Genomic DNA, 20,182 nt, shown 5'->3' on the forward strand with positions numbered 1-20,182 from the left:
TTTAGATCTTCTACTCTAGTGCGGTTCTCTCCTTCCAACCTGCGTTTATCCCTAGACTGCCTGCGAGGTCTCTTCGGGGCGGTGCAAAACTTGCTACTACAAGGGGTAATTGTTCTGGTCTCAGAATCTGTATTTTTGTTTCATGGCTTTTATTTCAAACATGTTTGCAGGTCCTAGAAAGGAAAGTGTGTTATGTCCAATCTTGGACCTCCAGTTCTGAACCGTTTTGTGCGGGTACAGATGTTTTGAATGGAGGTTATTCGTACGGTAGTGGCATCCCTACTTCAGGGGGGATCTTTTGGCCTCTATCGATATTAAGAAAGCTTACCGTCCTATTCTGTTATGTTGGTCATCCCCGCTTCCTCCGCTTGCCGTAGGCAAGGAGCATTGTCAAGCGGTATCACCTCAGCCCCTCTGGCTTTCACGAGTGTAGGCCCCGGTGTTGGCGTCAGCGGGGGATTGCGGTACTGGAGTACCTGGATAATCTACGAGCAGAGTCTCGACAACGGACAACCGGGAGATAACTGTGCGGACTCTGTAGAAGTTTGGTTGGAAATTTAATTTCCATTTATTGGCCTTGGCTCTGTCCACCTAGTTGGACTGTCTGGGTCTGTTCTGGACTTGGCCTCAGCCAGGGTTTTCCTCCCATGGGAAAAGTTCCAAAATCTGTTTACACAAGACTTTTGCAAGAGTTCTTGCTATGTTAAGTGAGAATCCACAGTCTCTAGATAATCTGATCCTGTTGAGTCTGGATACGAGAAGGTCCCTGCTTCGCTCTCTGGCCCTTTGGCAGAGTTAATCTTCCTTCCCCCCTGAACTGGACGGTGGTCACCATGGATGCTAGCTTGTCCGGGTGGGGTGTTTTTGACACCGATTGTGTTCAAGGGGGTCTGGCACCTGAAGAATCCAGACTACCGCTCAATATACTGGACATCTCCTCGGAGGTGTTTCATTAGTGGTGACTCTTCCCAAGTTGGTCCTGTTGGCCTCTCGTCTCAACAGGAAGGCGTTTGGGTTTGTGGCATGGTCTTGAGATCCTCTGGCCGTTGCCACAGACTCACTGGTGGCTCCCTTGGGGCCTGTGGCGTCTGAAATGACTTTCCTCTTCTGGATCATCTGCCAAGACTCCTGCATATGCTCAAGGCAGAAGAGATTTAAGGCCATCCTAATGGCTCGAGACTGGCTTTACCGGTCTTGGTACACAGATCGGTTGCGGTAAGTCGTCGATGTTCCTTGGTAACTTCCTCTTGGAGGCGATCTGTTGGCTCAAGGGCCAATCTTCCATCTTGCTTTATAGTTGCTGCTTTTAATGGCTTGGTTGTCGAAGCCAGGTGCTGAAGGCTAGAGGGTTGTCTGAAACGGTGATCCCCACACTGCTGCAAGCTAGTAAATCTACTTTTTAGGTAATTTTACCATAGCCTTTGAGGAGCATGCTTTGCGGATGTGAATGTAAGACTCACTCCCGCTCCTTTTCGGTGATTCTTAGTTGGTTTCCTCCAACGAGGTGTTGAGCAGCACCTGGCCTCGGGTACCATCAAGGGCCAGGTTTGGCCATTGGCAGTTTGCTTTCTTCATCCGTTGGCCAACGCTTTCTGTTGTTCGCACCTTTGTTCAGAGGTTGCTCTGAAGAAGTTGTCGATTTGACCAACGAAACATGTCCGTGTCCTGTCATCGCATACGTTGACCTATCTGATGGGACCTGACGGATGCACACCCATTTAGCTTGCTGAGGCAATGAAGTAACTGAGATAGCTGGACTTTCAACCTGACGGAGCGGCACGTACAGACACCGAGAAGCCGAACCTTAAGAGCAACTAGTGGGGTCAGATGTTCAACAAACGGTGAGATTTTCATCCCAATTTATCTGCTGGAACTTTTTTTTATGCAACACATCTCCCCCATAATGCATGCCCTACCAGGCTACATATGAAGTATGCTCTGAATCAGTAACTTATACCCGATTATCGGCTAGTGTTGCCAACCAAGCTCCAATATTGCCAGTTTAAGGGTGGACCGTCATATTTTCACTGTGCTCATGCTTGCCCTTACCCACAGTTGCCTAATAGGATGCACCTTTGTCGACATCTGTTGTGTTTACAGATGTATTACACTTGTACAGGACTGCTCATATGAGCCCACTAATGCCGGATGTATGTGTGAATGTGGAAGGTTACGTATGCGCAGCTGCCCTATCCTAGTTTTTAATGACAACGTTGTCCTTTTTATTGTCTGGTGAAGGTCATATCGGTGTGTTTTTTTTTTTTTGTTTTTTTTTATAAATATAAACCTGTGTTTCCCTCTGTGACTATCTTGGAGGTCCCTGATCTCCAATCTTTTTGATATTATTGTATTAAAGGTCAGTATCCTCCGTTTTCATGTTGAGGTGCATTCTACGAGGGCGCTTAGTGCCTCTTGGGCCTGCCGTCATCTGGCGTCAGTGGTGCAGGTTTGCAGGTGGCCATCTGGTTGTCCGTGCACACTTTAACAAAATTTTATAGGGTAGATATGTTGGCATCTGTTGCCACTTTTGGCTGCATGCAAGCTTTTGTTGGCCGCTGTTGGAGAGGAGTAGTGCTCTTTGAGGGTATAGATTTTTGCGAGGTGAGGATAAGCTGTTACCTATGTTTATTGCTGTGTTCTTCCCACCCCTCAAATTGACACTGCTTTGGGATGTCCCAGGGGTTAAAGAAGATAGGGAGCGGTGTCCGTCAATGAATGAAAGAGAACTGGATTTTTGTCTTACCGTAAAATCCTTTTTCTCTGATGTTAATTGATGGACATAGCACCCGCCTCTCTATTGCATTTGAGTTTATCGTCTTCTGACACTACTTGTTACAAAAATAAAGAGCTAGAGCAGGAAGTGGAAGTATACCCCCTGGGACTGCGGCACAGTCCAACTCTTTTTCTCCTAGTGTCCTACGCTAAGGAAAGCAGCGTAACCCAAGGGTCAATGAAGATATGGAGCTGTGTCCGTCAATGAACATCAGAGAAAAGCATTGCAGCCTGGAAAGCATTGTACCCATGATTAGTGTAGCACAGTTGCAATGCCAGGCTCTTGCAGATACCCAGTACAGCTGACTGCCCGTACCACCTGTACAGGCAGACAGTTACTGATGTGCAGGGCGAATCGATGAACTACAAGTGCACACTCTGGTGCCAGATGGGACATGTAGTTTGTTCATACACAGATTGCTGTGAATGAATGATGGGGCACTGTGGTGGAGCCCCGCATAGCTGTGCTGTTTTTAAATTGTGACAGCAGGTGTGGGGAGAGGAACCCCTTCCTGCTGTCACGTAGGGGCAGGGGGTATGTGGCCAGGGTTGCGGGACTAAATATGGGTGTATCATGTTACAAAAGTAGCCTGCAAAGCAATGTCTGGCTCCTGCAGTCCCTTAGCATAGCTGTCTGCTCATACCTTGCATGGGAAGGAAGTTATCTAAAGAACAGGAACATCAACGGACTACCAGAGCGCTTAAAAGTGCCCTTGTAGTTCATTGAGAACACAATGGCTGACGGTACTTGTAGGCATTCATTCACAGGAAACTGAATGAATGACACACTAATTTGGGCGGAGCCCTGCACGGCAGCAGTGTTTTTAAGTTGTTGAAGTTGGTGTGGTGAGAGGATCCCCTGCCCACGGTCACAGGGAGGGGGCTGCACATGCTAGAACATGTTACATGTTCCACCTTAAAAATGAGTGAAACAGGTGAATTTATCCTTTATTAAAACTAAAATCACACTTAGACTTGTGCAAACAGTTAAGCGAAGCTGTGCGGTCTCAGGTGTATGCCTGTGCTAGAGCTAAACATTCGGCAGGCCATTCAGAGTGCTGCTCCTGGATGACTCCTGGCTGTGGCCCATACGTTGGGAATGAGCAGCTTTTTGTGGAGCTGCATGTAGGCAGCCCATGTTTCTCTATGGGAACGCAGTGGCTTTACAGACATAGCTAGTCATCCCAACCTGGCAGGCGTATTCAGCTGATAAAGGCAGCAGGACATATTATTATTTTTTTTTTTTTTACCCACCTTTTTAGGCCCCTTTCACACAGGGGAGTCCGTCAGACGGACTCTGTTTTTCTCAGCAGGGGATCGTTACACCGATTCCTCCACTGAGCATGCGGATGGCAGCTGTGTCTCCCCGCTGTGTGCGGAGACAGCTGTCGGGTCCCCATTCTTCTCTATGGGGAAATCGGATGAGAACGGACCGCCTGTCCGTTCTCATCTAATCCTATCCGCCAGATGGATGGAAAATAGGGTTTCCATCCGCCTGGACTTGACGGATTGGATGTCAGCGGACATGTCTCCGCTGACATCCTATGCCCCATAGAGATGCATGTCCAAAGAGAGTAGTTGTTGGGCGCTTCTGACCAAGTAAGAAGGGAAGGAGTCCACCGCTGTAAGAGGGGCGCAGGGGATGCCTCCAAGTTCTTATTACGAACTGTCCCGGATGGCTGGATACAAGGCAGCGCTGGCGGGAATAACTCTGAAGAATCCGCTGGCAGAAGTGAAGGGAAAGACAGGCGCCACTGTAGTTAGCCAAAAAAGTTTATTGCACAACATACATAATCACTTACACATAGGTAAGCTCCAGTCCGTATGGCAGCGTCTCCAGGCGCACGATCCAGCCGTCCACCGGTCCGGAGGTGACGTCACAGGAAGCTGGTCGGGGAACTGGTTACACCGGAAGCCGCAATGGAACGCAGGCTCCCGGAAATGACGCAACGCGTTTCGGAGCATGCGCACTCGGCTCCTTTCTCAAGCGTCTTGAGAAAGGAGCCGAGTGCGCATGCTCTGAAAGACGGACAGGCGGATCTGAACGGTCCATGTAAAAAGAGATGGCTCCTGCGCTTAAGGGGTTGTCTTGCGACTGGTGTGCTGAGAATGCAATTCAAGTTTGATGCGTTACCCCGGCTGTGCTGCCACTCTCAACAGGTCGTGGTAAGCCAAGCAAGACTCTAAAAAACGGACAGAGGGCGCACCAGCCTAGCGCATTATCTTTAAAACAATTTATTATAAATGAAATTACAAACAAATTATACTCGCAAAACAAATGTGAAACACGGGCAAATATGTATAATAAGGGCCACCAAGAGTCTCCACTGGACATCCTCTGCCGGTGCAGGCCCAGGTGGGATGTGGACCTCCAAAAAACGTACGCGTTTCGGGCCCCCCTAAGGCTGCATTCACATGTCAGCGTTTGGATCGCGGGCAGAATCGCCGCGATTCCGCCCGCGATCCGGAGATTATTGCAAATCGCCGGGACGCCTGTGCGTTGCCCGTGATTTGCATTTGCAATAGCCCCCCAAACGCTGAGCGATGTTGCCGCGATTTCCGCCTGCCGAATCGCGGTAACATCGCGCAAAAAAAATTGCGGGACGCAATACGCTCCAAAGAAGCTCTTGTACTTTTTTGGGCGTAATGCGTCCCGCGATTTTTTTTTTTTTTGCGCGATGTTCCTGCGATTCGGCAGGTGGAAATCGCGGCAACATCGCTCAGCGTTTGGGGGGCTATTGCAAATCATGGGCAACGCACAGACGTCCCGCGATTTGCAATAATCTCCGGATCGCGGGCGGAATCGCGCCGCGATCCATACGCTGACATGTGAACGGAGCCTTAGGGAGTGAGTATAATTTTGTTTGTAATTTATAATTGTTTTAAAGATAATGCGCTAGGCTGGTGCGCTCTCTGTCTGTTCTGTTTTAGGATCTGAACGGTCTGCCTGTGTGAAAGGGCCTTATAGTTAGAGCACATCTTTTTAAACCGTTAGAAAATATGTACGATAAAAGTTTTTACAAAGGTGACTTTTTTTTTTTTTGGTTATGCATGCAGCTCGAGTTGCTTAAGCGCCGGTTCACATTACCGTGACGCTACTTCCCGGGGCGACCTCCGAGATTGCGGTGCAAGCAGCGCGCCGCGACCTCGGAGCGGCCGCCACGGACTTCATAACATTGAAGTCTATGGCGGTCGCCTCCTGGTCGCCCCAAAGAAGCTCCGGACCCTTTTTCTAGGTCGGAGCGACTTGTCGCTCCTATTAGAACGGGTCCGCAGCTTCCCTATGGGAGGCGACCTGTGAGGCGACCAGGTCGCCTCACAGGTCGCCCTAGTGTGAACCGAGCCTTATCAGTGCAACGTGAAATTTTTGCTTTTTCGGGTGGAGAAATCTGCTTACAAATTCTTAATTTATAAAGACCATTTCAGGTTAGTTAAATTTTAGATACGTATACTCTGGGAAATCCGTTGAGAACAATGGTTGACATCCTGTTGTTGAGACTTCCAACTAAAGAATGCAGCTTGATCAGCAATTCTGTGTCCTTCCTTACAGAATACTGTACAGTGTATGGATCTGCTGACAACTTTGAGGGAAGCAGTGAAAGAGCACTTGTCAGCACTTTCCATGAGATCCATTAAAACAGACTTGTATCATGAATCCTCTGTATACTTTGTGGCGATGTATGCACTTTCTGAAAAAGGGATAAAAAGGGAAACATCCTTCCTTCTAGAATTGTAGAAATATGGATGATGGATGCAAATATTCTGTTAAAAACATTTTCACATGTGGCAAGTATCAAACAAGATTTGAAACTATTGCCTTACCTACTTTGAACTGGTCTTACAGTTAGCAGATGGTTCCATTTTGAATGGTCATGTTTGTTTAGGGTAAATTTGTGCTCCGTGCAGGGTGCCTAGATATCATAATGTTTAAACCTGGCATTCCAAAAGACCATGGAGTACCATCTGTTGTCCAAAATACAGACAGTAGCCCCAAGTTGTGTGTCGCTTTGTATATTTGTTGTTTGAAGAGCCAAATCAGCACATGAAAAGGAATTGTTTTCATGTGATCAAAACTGTACTTAAAGGGATTGTAAAGGCAGAAGGTTTTTCGTCTTAATGTATTCTATGCATTAAGATAAAAAAAAAAAAAAAAAACAGCAACCCCTCTAATGCTTACCTGAGCCAATTTTTATCCAGGGATGTTGCAAGAGTTTCTCAGCTGCCTGGGACTCCCCTTCTCCTTGGCTGAGAGAGCAGCGTGGTGCGATTGGCTCCTGCTGCTTTCAATCAAAATTAGCCAGCCCATCAGAGGGAGGGGGCGGGTCTGGGTCACGGTTGAATGGACAAAGGGAGCTGTGACTTGGCTTGGGTGCCCCCACAGCAAGCTGCTTGCTGCAGGGGGGCACCCAACAGGAGGAAGGGGCCAGGAGCACTGTAGAGGGACTTGAGAAGAGTAGCATCTGGGCCACTCTGTGGAAAACCAACTGCACAGAGCAGGTTAGTATAACATGCTTGTTGTTTAAAAAAAAAAGGAAGAAAAAGGTATGGTTCTTCAACCACACTAACAGCACAGCTGGATGAATCCCACCCATGCAGGGCTATTGTATTCTGACATGCGGCAGTCAGAACACTTGAACAGTGCGTGCATCTGATTGGATGCAGGGACTGTTTGGCCAACAATTTTCCAACAGGGCTCTCTAATTCTGATGTAAAAAATCCAATCAATAATGGTTTCTAATCTTATTTGGTTCTCAGAAATAAAGTGTAGCCATAGGCTTTCTTTTTTGTTTTGTTTTTTAACTTTGGATGGAGTATGGGAAGATTTTTGCATTTGCATTCTATTGGGGAGATTTCCCGTCACTTCTGTCCCATAACCAAAACGGGAAGCGAGAGGAATTTCCTCTAAGGTGAGTTTCCCCATTGGAAGATTTCCTCTGTTACTGTTCTAGGAACAACCCAAAATTTTGGGATTTTCTTTCCCTTTCAATGATAGGTACCCTCGATTTATAAGCACCTTGAGGGCAGGGACTGACGTGAATGTATAGTATATATGTAAAGCGCTATAGAAGTACCTGTAATAAATTAAATAACAGTAAATAGAACAAATAGGGTGAATCTCCTCAATGGGGACATGGCAATAACAACCAAAAAAGACAGCTATCCAAAAACCCCAAAAAAGTTTTGCCTTTTTAGTAAGACCCCTTTTACACTGAGGCCCTTTTCAAACGCTTTGGCACTAAAAAAAAAGTACCTAAAAGGCTCACGAAAACCTTTTTCCATTAATATCAACTAATGCTTTCGCACTAGGGCAGTGTGCTGGCGGGCGATGAAAAAAATCCTGCAAGCAGCATCTTTGGAGCGCCTTCTATTGAAATGAATAGAAAGCTCTTCAAAAGCGTTCCGTGTTTTACTGGCAGTTTAGAAACTCCTCAGTGTGAAGGGGCTCTCTTATACTTTTTAGAGCCCTTTCACACTGAGGCAATTGAAAACTGCCCATAAAACTGATTTTTTATTTTTTTAAATTTTGTAGACACGTGACTCAAAAACTTCTTTACCCACTTGCCGACCACCCCACGCAGATTTACTGCTGCAGGGTGACTCTGCTTGGCATCACGTGTACGTGATTATGTGCACACGGTCTTGGTACATGATTAGACACAGCGGGAGCCAGACCGCGGGAGGAGTGGGCTCAATCCCCGCCAGCCTCCTGCGATCTTTAGAGAAACAGACAGTGCCGCCTGCCTATATAAACAAAGCAGACGGCTCTTCTGTCAGACAGGCACACAGAGATCATGTGTTTCAGCTAAGCTGAAACACTGATCCCTGTGTGCCTGTCACAGAGCTCCCCCGCCCCCAGTCAGCAAGCACAATTAGGCATACATTTAACCCCTTGATCACTCCCCGTATTAACCCCTTCACTGCAGGGTCATTTTTGTACAGTAACTGCATATTATTTAGCACTGATTAATGTGCCTGATCCCCAAAAAGTGTCAGTGGCCCAATCTGTCTGCCGCAATGTCGCAGTCCCGCTAAAAATCACTGAGTGCCGCCATTACTAATAAAAATAAATAGTTTGTAAATGTAATAACTTTTGCGTAAACCAATTAACCACTGCCCGCCCTACAGGCAAATGACGGCGGAAAGGTGGTTGTATTATCCGGACACGCGGCAGCATAATGCGCCCTGGGGGCACACAGAGCAGCGATCGGTGATGCGGCGTGTCACTCTGACACACCGCATCTCCGATCTCGGTAAAGAGCCTACTGACGTAGGCTCTTTACCATGTGAGCAGCTGTGTCCAATCACAGCTGGTCACATAGTAAATAGGAAGTGCCGTTGATCGGCTTTCCTCAGTTCGTGCCTGACAGGCACGAGTAGAGGAGAGCCTATCTGCGACTCTCCTGACGGGGGGGGGGGTCTGTGCTGGCAATGAGAGCATTGATTACCAGTGCAGACCCTTGGGGGGGGGGGGGGGGGTGCCACTAGAACCACCAGGGATGCCCACCATGACCACCAGGGATGGCAATCGGGGCTCAGGGAGCCCGCCGGTGCCCTCCCCATCAGTGCCGCCCACCAGTGCCCATCATTGCCATCTATCATTGCTGCCCACCAGTGCCCATTATTGCCCAGCAGTGCCGCCTATCCGTTCCCACCAATGCTGCCCATCAGTGCCTGTCAGTGCGGCCTCATCAGTGCAGGAAAAAACGTATCGATTTACAGATTTTTATAACAAACTTTTTTTTTTTTTTTTTTCTTCAAACTGTTCAGTCTTTTTTTATTTGTAAAATAAAAGCAAAAAAGAAAAAAACCTTGCGGTGATTAAATACCACCAAAAGAAAGCTCTATTTGTGGGGAAAAAATGACATAAATTTGGTTTAGGTACAGTGTTGCATGACTGCGCAATTGTCATTCAAAATGCAACAGCGCTAAAAGCTATAAATTGGCCTGGGCAGGAAGGGGGTGAAAGTGCCCTGTATTGAAGTGGTTAAAATACCTTTTTGGTTTGTTTTTTTTTTTTTTTAACAAAAATATGTAGCAGAATACAAATTGGCCTAAACTGATAAAATTTAGATTTTTTAAAATGTATTTTATTGGGAATGTTTTACAGCCAAAAGTAAAAATATTGTATTTTTGTTTTTTTCAAAATTGTCGCTCTTTTTTGTTTATAGCGCAAAATCTAAATATTGCAGAGGTGATCAAATACCATCAAAAGAAAGGTCTATTTGTGGGGGAAAAGGACATACATTGTATTTGGGTACAGCATCGTATGACTGCGCAATTGTTAAAGTAACGCAGTGCCGAATCGCAAAAAATGGCTTGGTCATTAGGGGGTAAAACTTTCCGGAGCTGAAGTGGTTAAGAACCATTTTGAGATGCTTTTGAGGCACTTAACCATTCATTTCAATGGAGAGAGGCGTTTGTTTTAGCGCTCCAAACATGCTCTAAAACTGCTGCTTGCAGGATTTTTGCACTACCCCAGTGTGAAGGCATTCATTGATTTAAATGGGAAAATGTTTTCATGAGCTTTTTAAGGCGCGTTTTTATATTTTTGCGCAGTTAACCTGAGCTTTCCCATTTGACTTTTACTAGATAGGGCGGTTTTGGTTTATTTTCAAAAAATGCACCAAAAGTCCTGTATGCATGTGTAATGGAAAAGTGTGGGTAACCTGCATGAAAACCGCAGGTACGCTGCGGCCAGATCTCAGTGGATCAATAGGTAACGACCCTAAATGAAAACCATTGGTACAAATTCAGTTTCTATCTTGCTAGAATGTATTGCCTAAAGTAGAACTGCAGGTCAACTTCTCCAATAATTCTGCCAACCAAATAAGACTTTAGGTGTATAAAATGTAGTCCTCAGTATCCAGTTTTCCTGTGGAATAGACCTCGGTATAATTTCCACTAGGGATTGACTGATATAATTTTTTCGGGGCTGATACCGATTTTTCCAGTCACCCCTTCAGGCCGATAGCTGAAATTGGGTGCCGATCATTATTCTGCACATTTTATAGGTGTTTTTTTTTTGCTGTAAACATCCCTTGGGACAGTAATGGGCAGTGACAGGTGCTCTTTATGGAGGGGTCTGTAAGACTCCAAACCCCTCCTTTTGCACTTAACCGCATTCAAAATGCCAAGTTTGGCTGCTTTGAAAACTATAATTTTTATAAAGCCTGGCACAAATCGGTTAGTTTTACAAAAATGCCGACCGTCCACGCTAAAAAAAAAAAAAAAAAACGGTATTGGGGGTGATTTCTGTAGCTGCAGGTATCGCTCCGTTACAACCGCTTGTGGCCGATAACGATACTTAAAAAAAAAAAAAAAGTGAATATTGGCCCCACTGATAATTGGTCGATCCTTAATTTCCACCATGCCATCCTCAGATTTTAACAAATTCCAGAAACCTGGTGACTAATGCTCTAGAGAAATAGCTGCTGATTCCCAACCTTTGGCAGTCTCTTTATTGATCAGTTAGTGATTGTTTCCTAGGCCTCTTTACAGTACAACTAAAGGCAAAACTTTTATTTTTATTTTTTTGCCACGTTGGATAGAGTAACCAGGGGGTTATAACCCCTGTCAGGTTTTTATTTATTTTTTAATATCCATATCCTATTTGGGGATTTCCTTTCCCTTAGCCAAAACAGGAAGTGGTTGGAAATTCCTCTCTAAGTGAAGGAATTCCTGGTTATCACCAGGGGGTCATCAGCACTAGGGTCCCCATTGTAACTCAATATTTTTGGGAAACAAGACAAACTAAGATTATAAATCTCCCTTAGGCTATGCTAACCTATGCAGTTGGTCAGTTTTTCCATATGCGTTTTGTGTTGTGTGTTGTGTTTTTTTGTACCAGCACTCGGTCTGTCTCCTGCTTAAATGATTATAAGTCCTTGACCCAGTACCTGCATATAGCCATGTCAGAGAAAAGTGAAAATTCCCAATCTATACTTTTCCAGGTCACAGATGTCCCATTTTGAAGCCACTGCTAACCATGTAAGCTGCATTTTCCAGGATAAAGATTGGTGGTGGTAACCTATAGATTTCCTGCATGCATGGTTTCCTCAAACACTGCCCTATACCATAACTGCCCATAAAAAATTGTAATGCAAAGAATTTGAATGTGTAAAGAGAGAGCGTTAAAGGGCACACCCTTCATTTCAATATCTTAGAGCTGCAGAATGTCTTTGAGAGATTCATGGGTGTGGGCGGATATTTAGACACGGTCTACCATCAACCAGGGCTGTGCTTTTGTATTCTATACATTTTCCTCCTGTGAATACAATTGTTCATAAGCTGCTTGTCCGTTTTTGTTGATTGTAGTCTTAAAGGGTTAGGCCACCCAAACTTATTTCTTTATTATTTTTATTTGGGTTCACACCACGGCATTTCGGATTTTCTGGGCGACAGACGTCCCTCGATTCTGTTTGCGTGGTTTTTATCGTGATTTGTCGGAGCGACGATCATGGCAAAATCACGCCGCAATTGGGGTACCATTAAAAGTAATGGGGATTGCAAGCGTGGCACATGAATTGTGGCGATTCGGGATTGTGGGCTATTCCGCCCGCGATCTGGAATGCCATGGTGTGAACGAAGTCTAAAGAATTCAGTATTCTCACATGACCAACGTATACGTCTAAACCGAATATTTCAGTTGGGTTATGTTGAATTGGTTGAAAAACCCCCTTCCATACAGATATTTAACTTTAACATTTGGAAAATAGGTTTTTCCTGAGTTGCAATAGAAAATGTGGCTGGCAGTCCAGATCCACAAATGGATCACAGACTTGTGGTTTTGACAGTGTCTTTTGTTAATGTTTTTTCTCTTTCATTCATTGACGGACACAGCTCCTGATTCTTCTTAACTATTGGGTTCTACTGCCCCCTACAGTAGTAGGACACCGGGCAGGAAAAAGCTTGACTACACCTATTGGCAATCGCAGGGGAATACAACCACACTCCGCTATAGGCACTCAGTTTTTTTTTTTTCCTGCCTATTCCAGAGTAAGGACCTAGTTCCTTGCTGGGATCTCTGGTCCTGGCAATTTATTTTCCTTTTTTAAATGGACTTTTTTTCATAGATTCTCACAGGAACAAAATAATAAACTGCTAGACTGGGCGACGGACTGGATAATCTTGATCCAGATGGCCCCCCCCCAGTCTGGCCTGCGAGCGCATGCAGGCCTCAGCTCTTTGCTAGGTCGGCCGCAATATAGCCCCGCTGGACAGGGGCTGGCCTGCGAGTTAAACATCTCGCCAGGGCGAATATGACCTGGCTTCGGCCTGAGTCAGTGTTCCCCTTTAAGGGCTGCGGGACCATCAGGATACCCTGCCTGCGAGTGATTCTTTCTGCTGCAAGTAGAGCATCATTCTTGAGGTATGTTATTCTCAGACCCTTCAAAGCCAAGTAGGCAAAGGCACTTTGATAAAGCAGAATTTGAGGGTGTTTTTTTTTTTTTGCCATACAAAATGGTATTCGTGACCTGTGAGAAATGTCTTCATATTATTTGTCGTCATATTCATTCGCTTGCAAGGTAACTAATAGAATTGTTTATACTACTAGTGCTTGGGGCTGCCCTACTGGCTATTTAACACTTTGATTGACATGGGTACTTGTGTGAAGGGAAATCATTTGCCTTGGCCTTCGGTCTATGGGGTATTTACCAGCATTATATTTTCTATTCATGGAACTGGATGGAAACGACCCACACAAAGGGATTGGTCTTGATGGTGGTGCTGCTATATTTGTTGAGGTATTATAGTCTTTTACAATTGTGAGAATGAGATCCTCGTGGACAGTAACTAGTTTTAATATGTACCTTGAACTTGAGGCCACAGGTTGCAGAATGGCCTTAGTACAAAACCTGTTGTATGGATTTGTCTGACCCAGCCAGGTATTTTGCTAGCCATGCATATACAGCCATATTCTTGTCATATCAGGAGATATGTGCTATCTGCTTGTCCCATGCAAACTCGATCAAGATTTCTGGGGAGGTATTAAATGTCTGTCTTCTTAACATTAATGTAACCGAGTCTAATAAATGTAGTCTTTTGGGTACCTTGGCAGGCAAGATTGGTAGATCTTGGAATAAATTATTTGCTTTAGGGTTGTGCGTACACATAAGTGGGGATAAACTGATGTAAAAATGTGTGAACCTAGCCACTGCAAGTGTATTGTCTGTGTAAAAAAAAAACAGCTGATGTTTTGGTCGAAGCTTATGCATGCATATTAAAGGAACCATTTTTTTTTTCTTCCCCCTCTAACAGCTCCAAAATTTGGGTATTAACCCAGCTAACATTGGCTTTAGTACCCTTACCATGGAGTCCGACAAGTTCATCTGCATCAGAGAAAAGGTTGGAGAACAAGCCCAGGTGGTGATCATTGACCTGAACGATCCAACCAATCCTATTCGCAGGCCTATTTCAGCAGACAATGCAATCATGAATCCAGCCAGCAAAGTCATAGCTTTGAAAGGTATTTACCCTTTTATTGTTCTGCAATGTATGCATTGAAAGAGTTTCTAACTACATGTATTAGACTTGTATAAATGGGTCTTCCTTAGCCTTGAACCATATTGCAGGTTTAGTAGTAATTAAAAATTATTTCTAATTTCCTGTACATTCTCATAAGTTTAGAGAGAAGTCTGTTTGAAAACAAGCCTCAGCTTTTGAGGTTTCCTGTACAAATGCAAGGCTGACGTCTGCTGCTTTCTGTCTGCATAAGGACTGTTAGACTACATACAGAAGGTCCACCTGGCTTGAGTTTTGTGTTTAATATGTACTTGTTATAGCACAATGATTAGAAAAAGTTGATTCTGTGTGCATAGAAATAAAAGTATGAGAGTGCATGCAAAGTTAGAGCTGTGCCATTTTCAAGAAATTAGGTTTTTGCATGTAAATGCCAAAAGTGATTATTTGGTTGGTAGCTATATGCGTTTTCTTAGGCTATTAGTGTTTTTAGTAGCCAAGGTGGACTATTGATTTTTCAATTTTTGTTTAAATATTAGGCATAATCTCATAACCTTAGGGCCCATTCATATCACAGCACTGCAATACACACATTTTCCTGCGTTGTGGTGCACTGTGATTTTTCAGTGGGCTGCAACACATGAAAAAATAGTGCAATGTGCATGTTTTTTACACCATGCAGCAGACACCTCTGAACGTGCATTGTGAAGGTTTGTTGGGGTGCCATTCAAAATGGCACCCCAATGCACCAGCGCGTGTTACTGTGGTAGGATGACATTAATGGGCTCTTAAAGGAACACGGTCTATAGAGTCTAAGACCTGTGTGATTAGATTCTAATGGAAGCAGGTATTTCCTGGCTTGTATCAGCTAATAGTGTTAATAGTCCATCAAAAATGTAGCTGCTCTCTCACTGTACTAATATATATATGTTTTGAAAGGGTGCCATTTTTTTGACTGACATTCAGGTCAGTGTAGAAGAAACTTTTTTTTTTTTTTTTTTTAGTGTGCCACAGCATTGCATGAATATGAGCATGCACTCCATTTAAAAGCAATGCTGTCTGCAACGTAGGTAACACAGTGTGACCCTTAATGATTTTTGTTAAAATGTAAGCACAGATGTTTTATCCTAGGATTATGTACTCTGTAGGCATATATATAAAACATGTCAGCATTATGCAATAAAATAAATATGCTGGTACTCGTGTTTTTTCAGTGTTATTTAACTTGCAGTGATAAATTTTGACCTTTTTAATGTTGCATTACTCTTTCTTGTCACTTTCTTAATGCTTCTTGCATGTATGCAGATGGTGAGTTATTTTAGTTAGATTGTTCGAGTTATTGTACTGCAAATATAAAAAGCTTAACAAAAGTGTTTCTCGGTATAATTTTAAATGTGTGAACATATATTGTGAATATTCATGAAGCACTGAAAAGTGTAATTTGAAAGGGCTTTTCAACTTTCACAATTAAGTGTGGAGTGCCTTTCTGAATAGGTAATGGCCATTAGTATGTTGTCGGGGAAGATGAGGGTGGAGAGAATAATTACTCTTTCACTGTTGGGGCTGTGATAGAGCTACTATTGGATACAAAGGATAGGCACCTGAAGGTGTTTCACATACCTACAGCAACTTCCATTGACTCCCTATGTCCCAATGCTGGACTGTTCCTAATGGACAAAACTCTGACTCCTCCAGGTAGGTGATCAGTGTTTGGTGGGTCTGCTGCCCTAATGCATTCCATTTGGCAGCCTATCTCCAAATTGGACTGCCTTATCGGTCATACATATTATTTGGGATGGGGCAAGCATGCTTCATCACTGCCAGGACATCCCAGAGTAATAACTGACCAGAGCAGCTTGGAATTTTGGCATAGAGGGGACATAAGACTGCTGCAGGTATGTGCAGTAACCTCTGTGTCTGCACTTTATAGATACTAGCCACTTTTATTTTATTTTTTTTAAATACGTCACAGTGTGATACACATTGAAAAGCTGCCTGGGCTGGTAAACACGGGCACAACTGGAATATTAATGCACAGTCGTTGAATTGGGAGAGTTTGTGCTTTACAAAAGCTGACAAAATAAAATTTCTATTATGGTTTGAGATGGTCATTACAATTAAAACCAAACTTGGTAAACTTTGGCTTTTCCCTTCAAAAAGAAAAACTTAATTAGAAGCACTTCAGCTTTTTATTTGCTGTACAATTACTGTACAATGTCTAACTCTTAATGTGTCCCTTTTTTAGTGTGCTTCACATAGTTTTCTTCCCTGATTTACATATTGTTTGGAATCTGGTCATGAATATGTTTAAATCAAACTTTCCATTTGCTTTTACCTAGTCAGTGGAATGAATGCTTGACTTTTGTCAGGTTGTTGCAGTAAAACCTAAGACGTATCCATCGAGTTCCCTTCGTCTTTATAATGCTAGAATAACCTAACCATTACAGTTATCCTTTTGCATGCTAACCTCAAAATACTGCTTTGCTTGATCACTTAGACTGAAGGTGTACGTGTCAACAACATACTTTTGTTTTTTGTAGGTATGTTTCATGTGGTTTAAGGAATTTTCCACTTTTGGAATAAAAAAAAAAAAGTGGAAATCACTTATACTGATCAAGTAATGTCAGTGGTAGATGTCTGCACACAGTGAACACCCCCACCCCCCACCAGGTGTTATCAGACCCCCACTGTGCTCAGAACTTGACTTCCCATACCATGTTCTTTTCAAATTCTGCAGCCCAAGGCAGGGTCCAACCAGCATGATTGTGTGGGCAGACCCCTGGAAATATATATATTTTTCTATATAATGAAAGGGGGTTCCACTTTCTTACTGGGCACTGGAAATACATTAAAAATGTTATGTTCAAGCATAGTTTGTTTTTGGGGGCTTGTCTGTCACCATAACATTGACATGCAGTGAATTAATACAGCTAGGGTTTTATTACCCATCAGCACATGGACTTCTCGTCTGCATCCTAAATGTTGTTTAATGAGCTTTTGCAATTCAGGACAGGGTGTTCAAGTCAAAAGTTGACAAATGCTTAGAGCATCTGACCTTTTTGAATTACTTGTTTTCAAAGACAGCATTTACATTTTTAGAAATCTATCATTTTTTATTTTAGTTGTGAGCAAGGAATTTCCCTGTGGACCTTACACTCACCAGTAACATGCTAAGTATACCAATGCTGCCAGTCGCTTTCAGTCGCTCTGTTGAGAGGATTAGCACATTAAATGTATGTTGTGAGGACGTAAAGAGATTAAGGGTCATTATTAAAACACTAGCTCTCTTGGCAGCTAAACTCTGAAAGTAGACTTTATAACCTTTCCTGCAGGTTGGTTTAATCCTTTAATTGATGTGTTGGAGTTGGGTTAAAGTGCTGTCTTCTGTGTTGGGAAAACTGCTAATTTAATAAAAATCCAATGGGTTAAATTTTTTTTTTTTTTTTCCCCCTCCCTCTTGTGTAGTTTGAGATAAACCTTCAGAGTGAGGCAGCCAGTTAGCATTATATATTTAGCGGACTATTTTCTTTTACTTTTCTATGTTTAACAATCTGAACAGACAGTGGCTGGCTCTGTAAACCTTCCTGCTGTTCCCCAGATTAAAGGGAGGAAGTTGGAAAACGGATTTGTTTTTTTAAAACATACAGGATCTGTGAGTTGGGATAAGAATGATGGCCCTGAGCCTTTACTGTTTAATAAGAAGGCATAACCAGCAGCTCCCATGCTTCCAAATCTTTTTAGGTTTTAAAATGCCTAAGTCTGGCCATATATATAATTTATTTTATTTTTTTGTACAATTTTCTTTTAGGTTTACCAAAACCATATAATGTGAGGTCAAACCAACACTGTTTCAATTTGTATGCAATCAGGCAGGCCCTTGCACTACTGAGACTCTGAAGAAGGTTGGTCCTTCAAAATGCAACAGCCTGCTGGGTCCTATCTAGTGCCCCTTCCCTTGGCTGCATATGCCATGCGGGAGAGTTTAGCCATTCATGTGGCTTGCTGAGCAAGGTTTTAATGTCCATGTTTATGAGTAGACATCCTTATGGTTTTCTCATATATCGTTTTATAAATCTATTGGATGATGCACTAGGCCAGTGCTGCTCCCTCTTCTTTCTTTTATTACTTTTTTCTTTTTTTCAGCCCTTGCACTACATAGTTGGAGGTAAATCCTAAAGGAAATTAAACAAGAAAATTGTTTAATGTATGGCCAGCTTAACTCCTGAAATCGGACTTTGCCTACTTATATGCAGTACCTAGCCTGCTGTTTCCTGTATAAATAGTAGTTTTTAACGAGCCTGGGTGTTGTAGATTTTCCCAAATCACCCTCTCGTTCCAGTGTGGGCAAGTAGTAGTTCCTTTTCATTAGCAAGGTTATGGATGGTAAATGGTGTGTTTTTTAGTTCACAGGGAAAAAAAAAAAATCAGGGGCTTGAGTTTAAATTCGTTTAAATTCGTTGTTTGTATACAGTGTTCCTATCCCACCACCCCTACCACTCATTTAAATGCATCTTCATTGAATGCTGACCTATTTAATCTAATCCTTAAGACTTTCTTGTGGATCCTCTGTGGTGACATTTGTTTTGTTTTGTTCTGGCAAGGTGAATGAAGCGTTTGTTTTTTTTTTTTTTTTTTTTTTATGTCATACAACCTAAGAGGTCCATTCTGAATTTATTATTTATGTTTATAGAATAGATGATGTATGCAGATACGTTACTATAAAGATCATTTGTTACAAAGCAGCCAAATGTTTGCAGATGTCACATAATGTAAGCAACATACAATTCTGTATCCATGATCGCTTTTCACAATAAAAGGGACATCCTGGCTTGGTGTATAGCCTAATTTTGCATCTTGACCACCTTGGGCAGATTTTCAAAGCTTCCTTGGATTGGCTGAGGTAGAGACGAGTGAATGATGTGATCTCCACTGCAGCCAATCATTTCTATTTATCTGATACATTTCAATGCAAAGCTGCCTATGAATGGCTGAATGCTGCTTAGCTCGACTCCGCTTTGTTCCGAGAATGGGATGTTCATGTTGCACAGCCGGTCTGGAACACAAAGCTGTATACAGTCTGTTGCGGAGTTTAGCTGAGCTAGCATACAGTTTATATAGTGTGCCCAACGGGCGCCCTTATTAGTATAGGAAATAGGTAATTTAGGCCAACTTGGTCCAAACTATTTAAAATGGGAGTAAGGCTCTGTTCACACTGTTTCAATTGACACTACTGAAGTCGCTGCAACTTCAGAAAGGGTTCCTGCACTACCTTGATCTGACTTTGACATGGTTTTAATAGAGTGGAAACGTTTTTTTATCAGTCGCTTCAAAGTTGCATCAAAGTCTGACTCCACAGTTGCACTGAAAATCACACAGCTTTGGAGTCAGCTAGTATAAACCTAGCCTTAAGCTGGAGATCTGCTTTATAGAGATCCTGTCAGCAGACCAGTTATTTCAATAACAATCCTCCCATGAGGTTATATGTGCATTTAACATATCGTATGCATGTCATTTACCTGTAAAAGCCTCCCTTGTATAGACATCCAAATGTTAGGAAACTGGTTCTGGTTTCTGCCACCTGGATGTGTTGTCAGCAGCCCTAGCAGAGTCAAGTGACACTCTATAATATTTCCCTTCACTCCTCTCCCAAGAGTTACGTTGCAGGGAGGTGAAGGCAGAGGGGCTGGACCTGTGTAAAGAACAGTTAGACACTCCAAAAAGAGGTGAGTGCTATGATGTGCATCCAGGGAGGGGGCTCTGTAAGGAAATTTACTTTCTGAAGTAGTGAAATTTGCTAGTAAATTCAGAAGCACATTGGGAGCGAATAAAACCTAATTTATGCAAGGAAAAAACACTACAATAACGCATTTAAAATAGTTGACTTTTCTATGCTTTTACCACCAAGTTTTTAAAGTTGGTGACGGGGCCTCTATTTAACCCTTTTATTGCC

The 20,182-nt window shown here is 43.2% G+C and overlaps 1 protein-coding gene across 2 annotated transcripts in view; it reads left to right on the forward strand.

The window, feature by feature from the left end:
• CLTC (clathrin heavy chain) overlaps window positions 1-20,182 on the forward strand; it is a 129,654-nt gene that overhangs the window by 25,076 nt on the left and 84,396 nt on the right. For both annotated transcript variants that reach the window (XM_082245754.1, XM_082245755.1), the window contains exon 2: window positions 14,032-14,239. In XM_082245754.1, the coding sequence (XP_082101880.1) occupies window positions 14,032-14,239 (208 nt within the window). The remainder of the gene's footprint in view (window positions 1-14,031; window positions 14,240-20,182) is intronic.

The sequence above is a fragment of the Pelophylax lessonae genome, assembly GCF_965119305.1.
Source record: "Pelophylax lessonae genome assembly, chromosome: 2".
Classification (NCBI taxonomy): domain Eukaryota; kingdom Metazoa; phylum Chordata; class Amphibia; order Anura; family Ranidae; genus Pelophylax; species Pelophylax lessonae.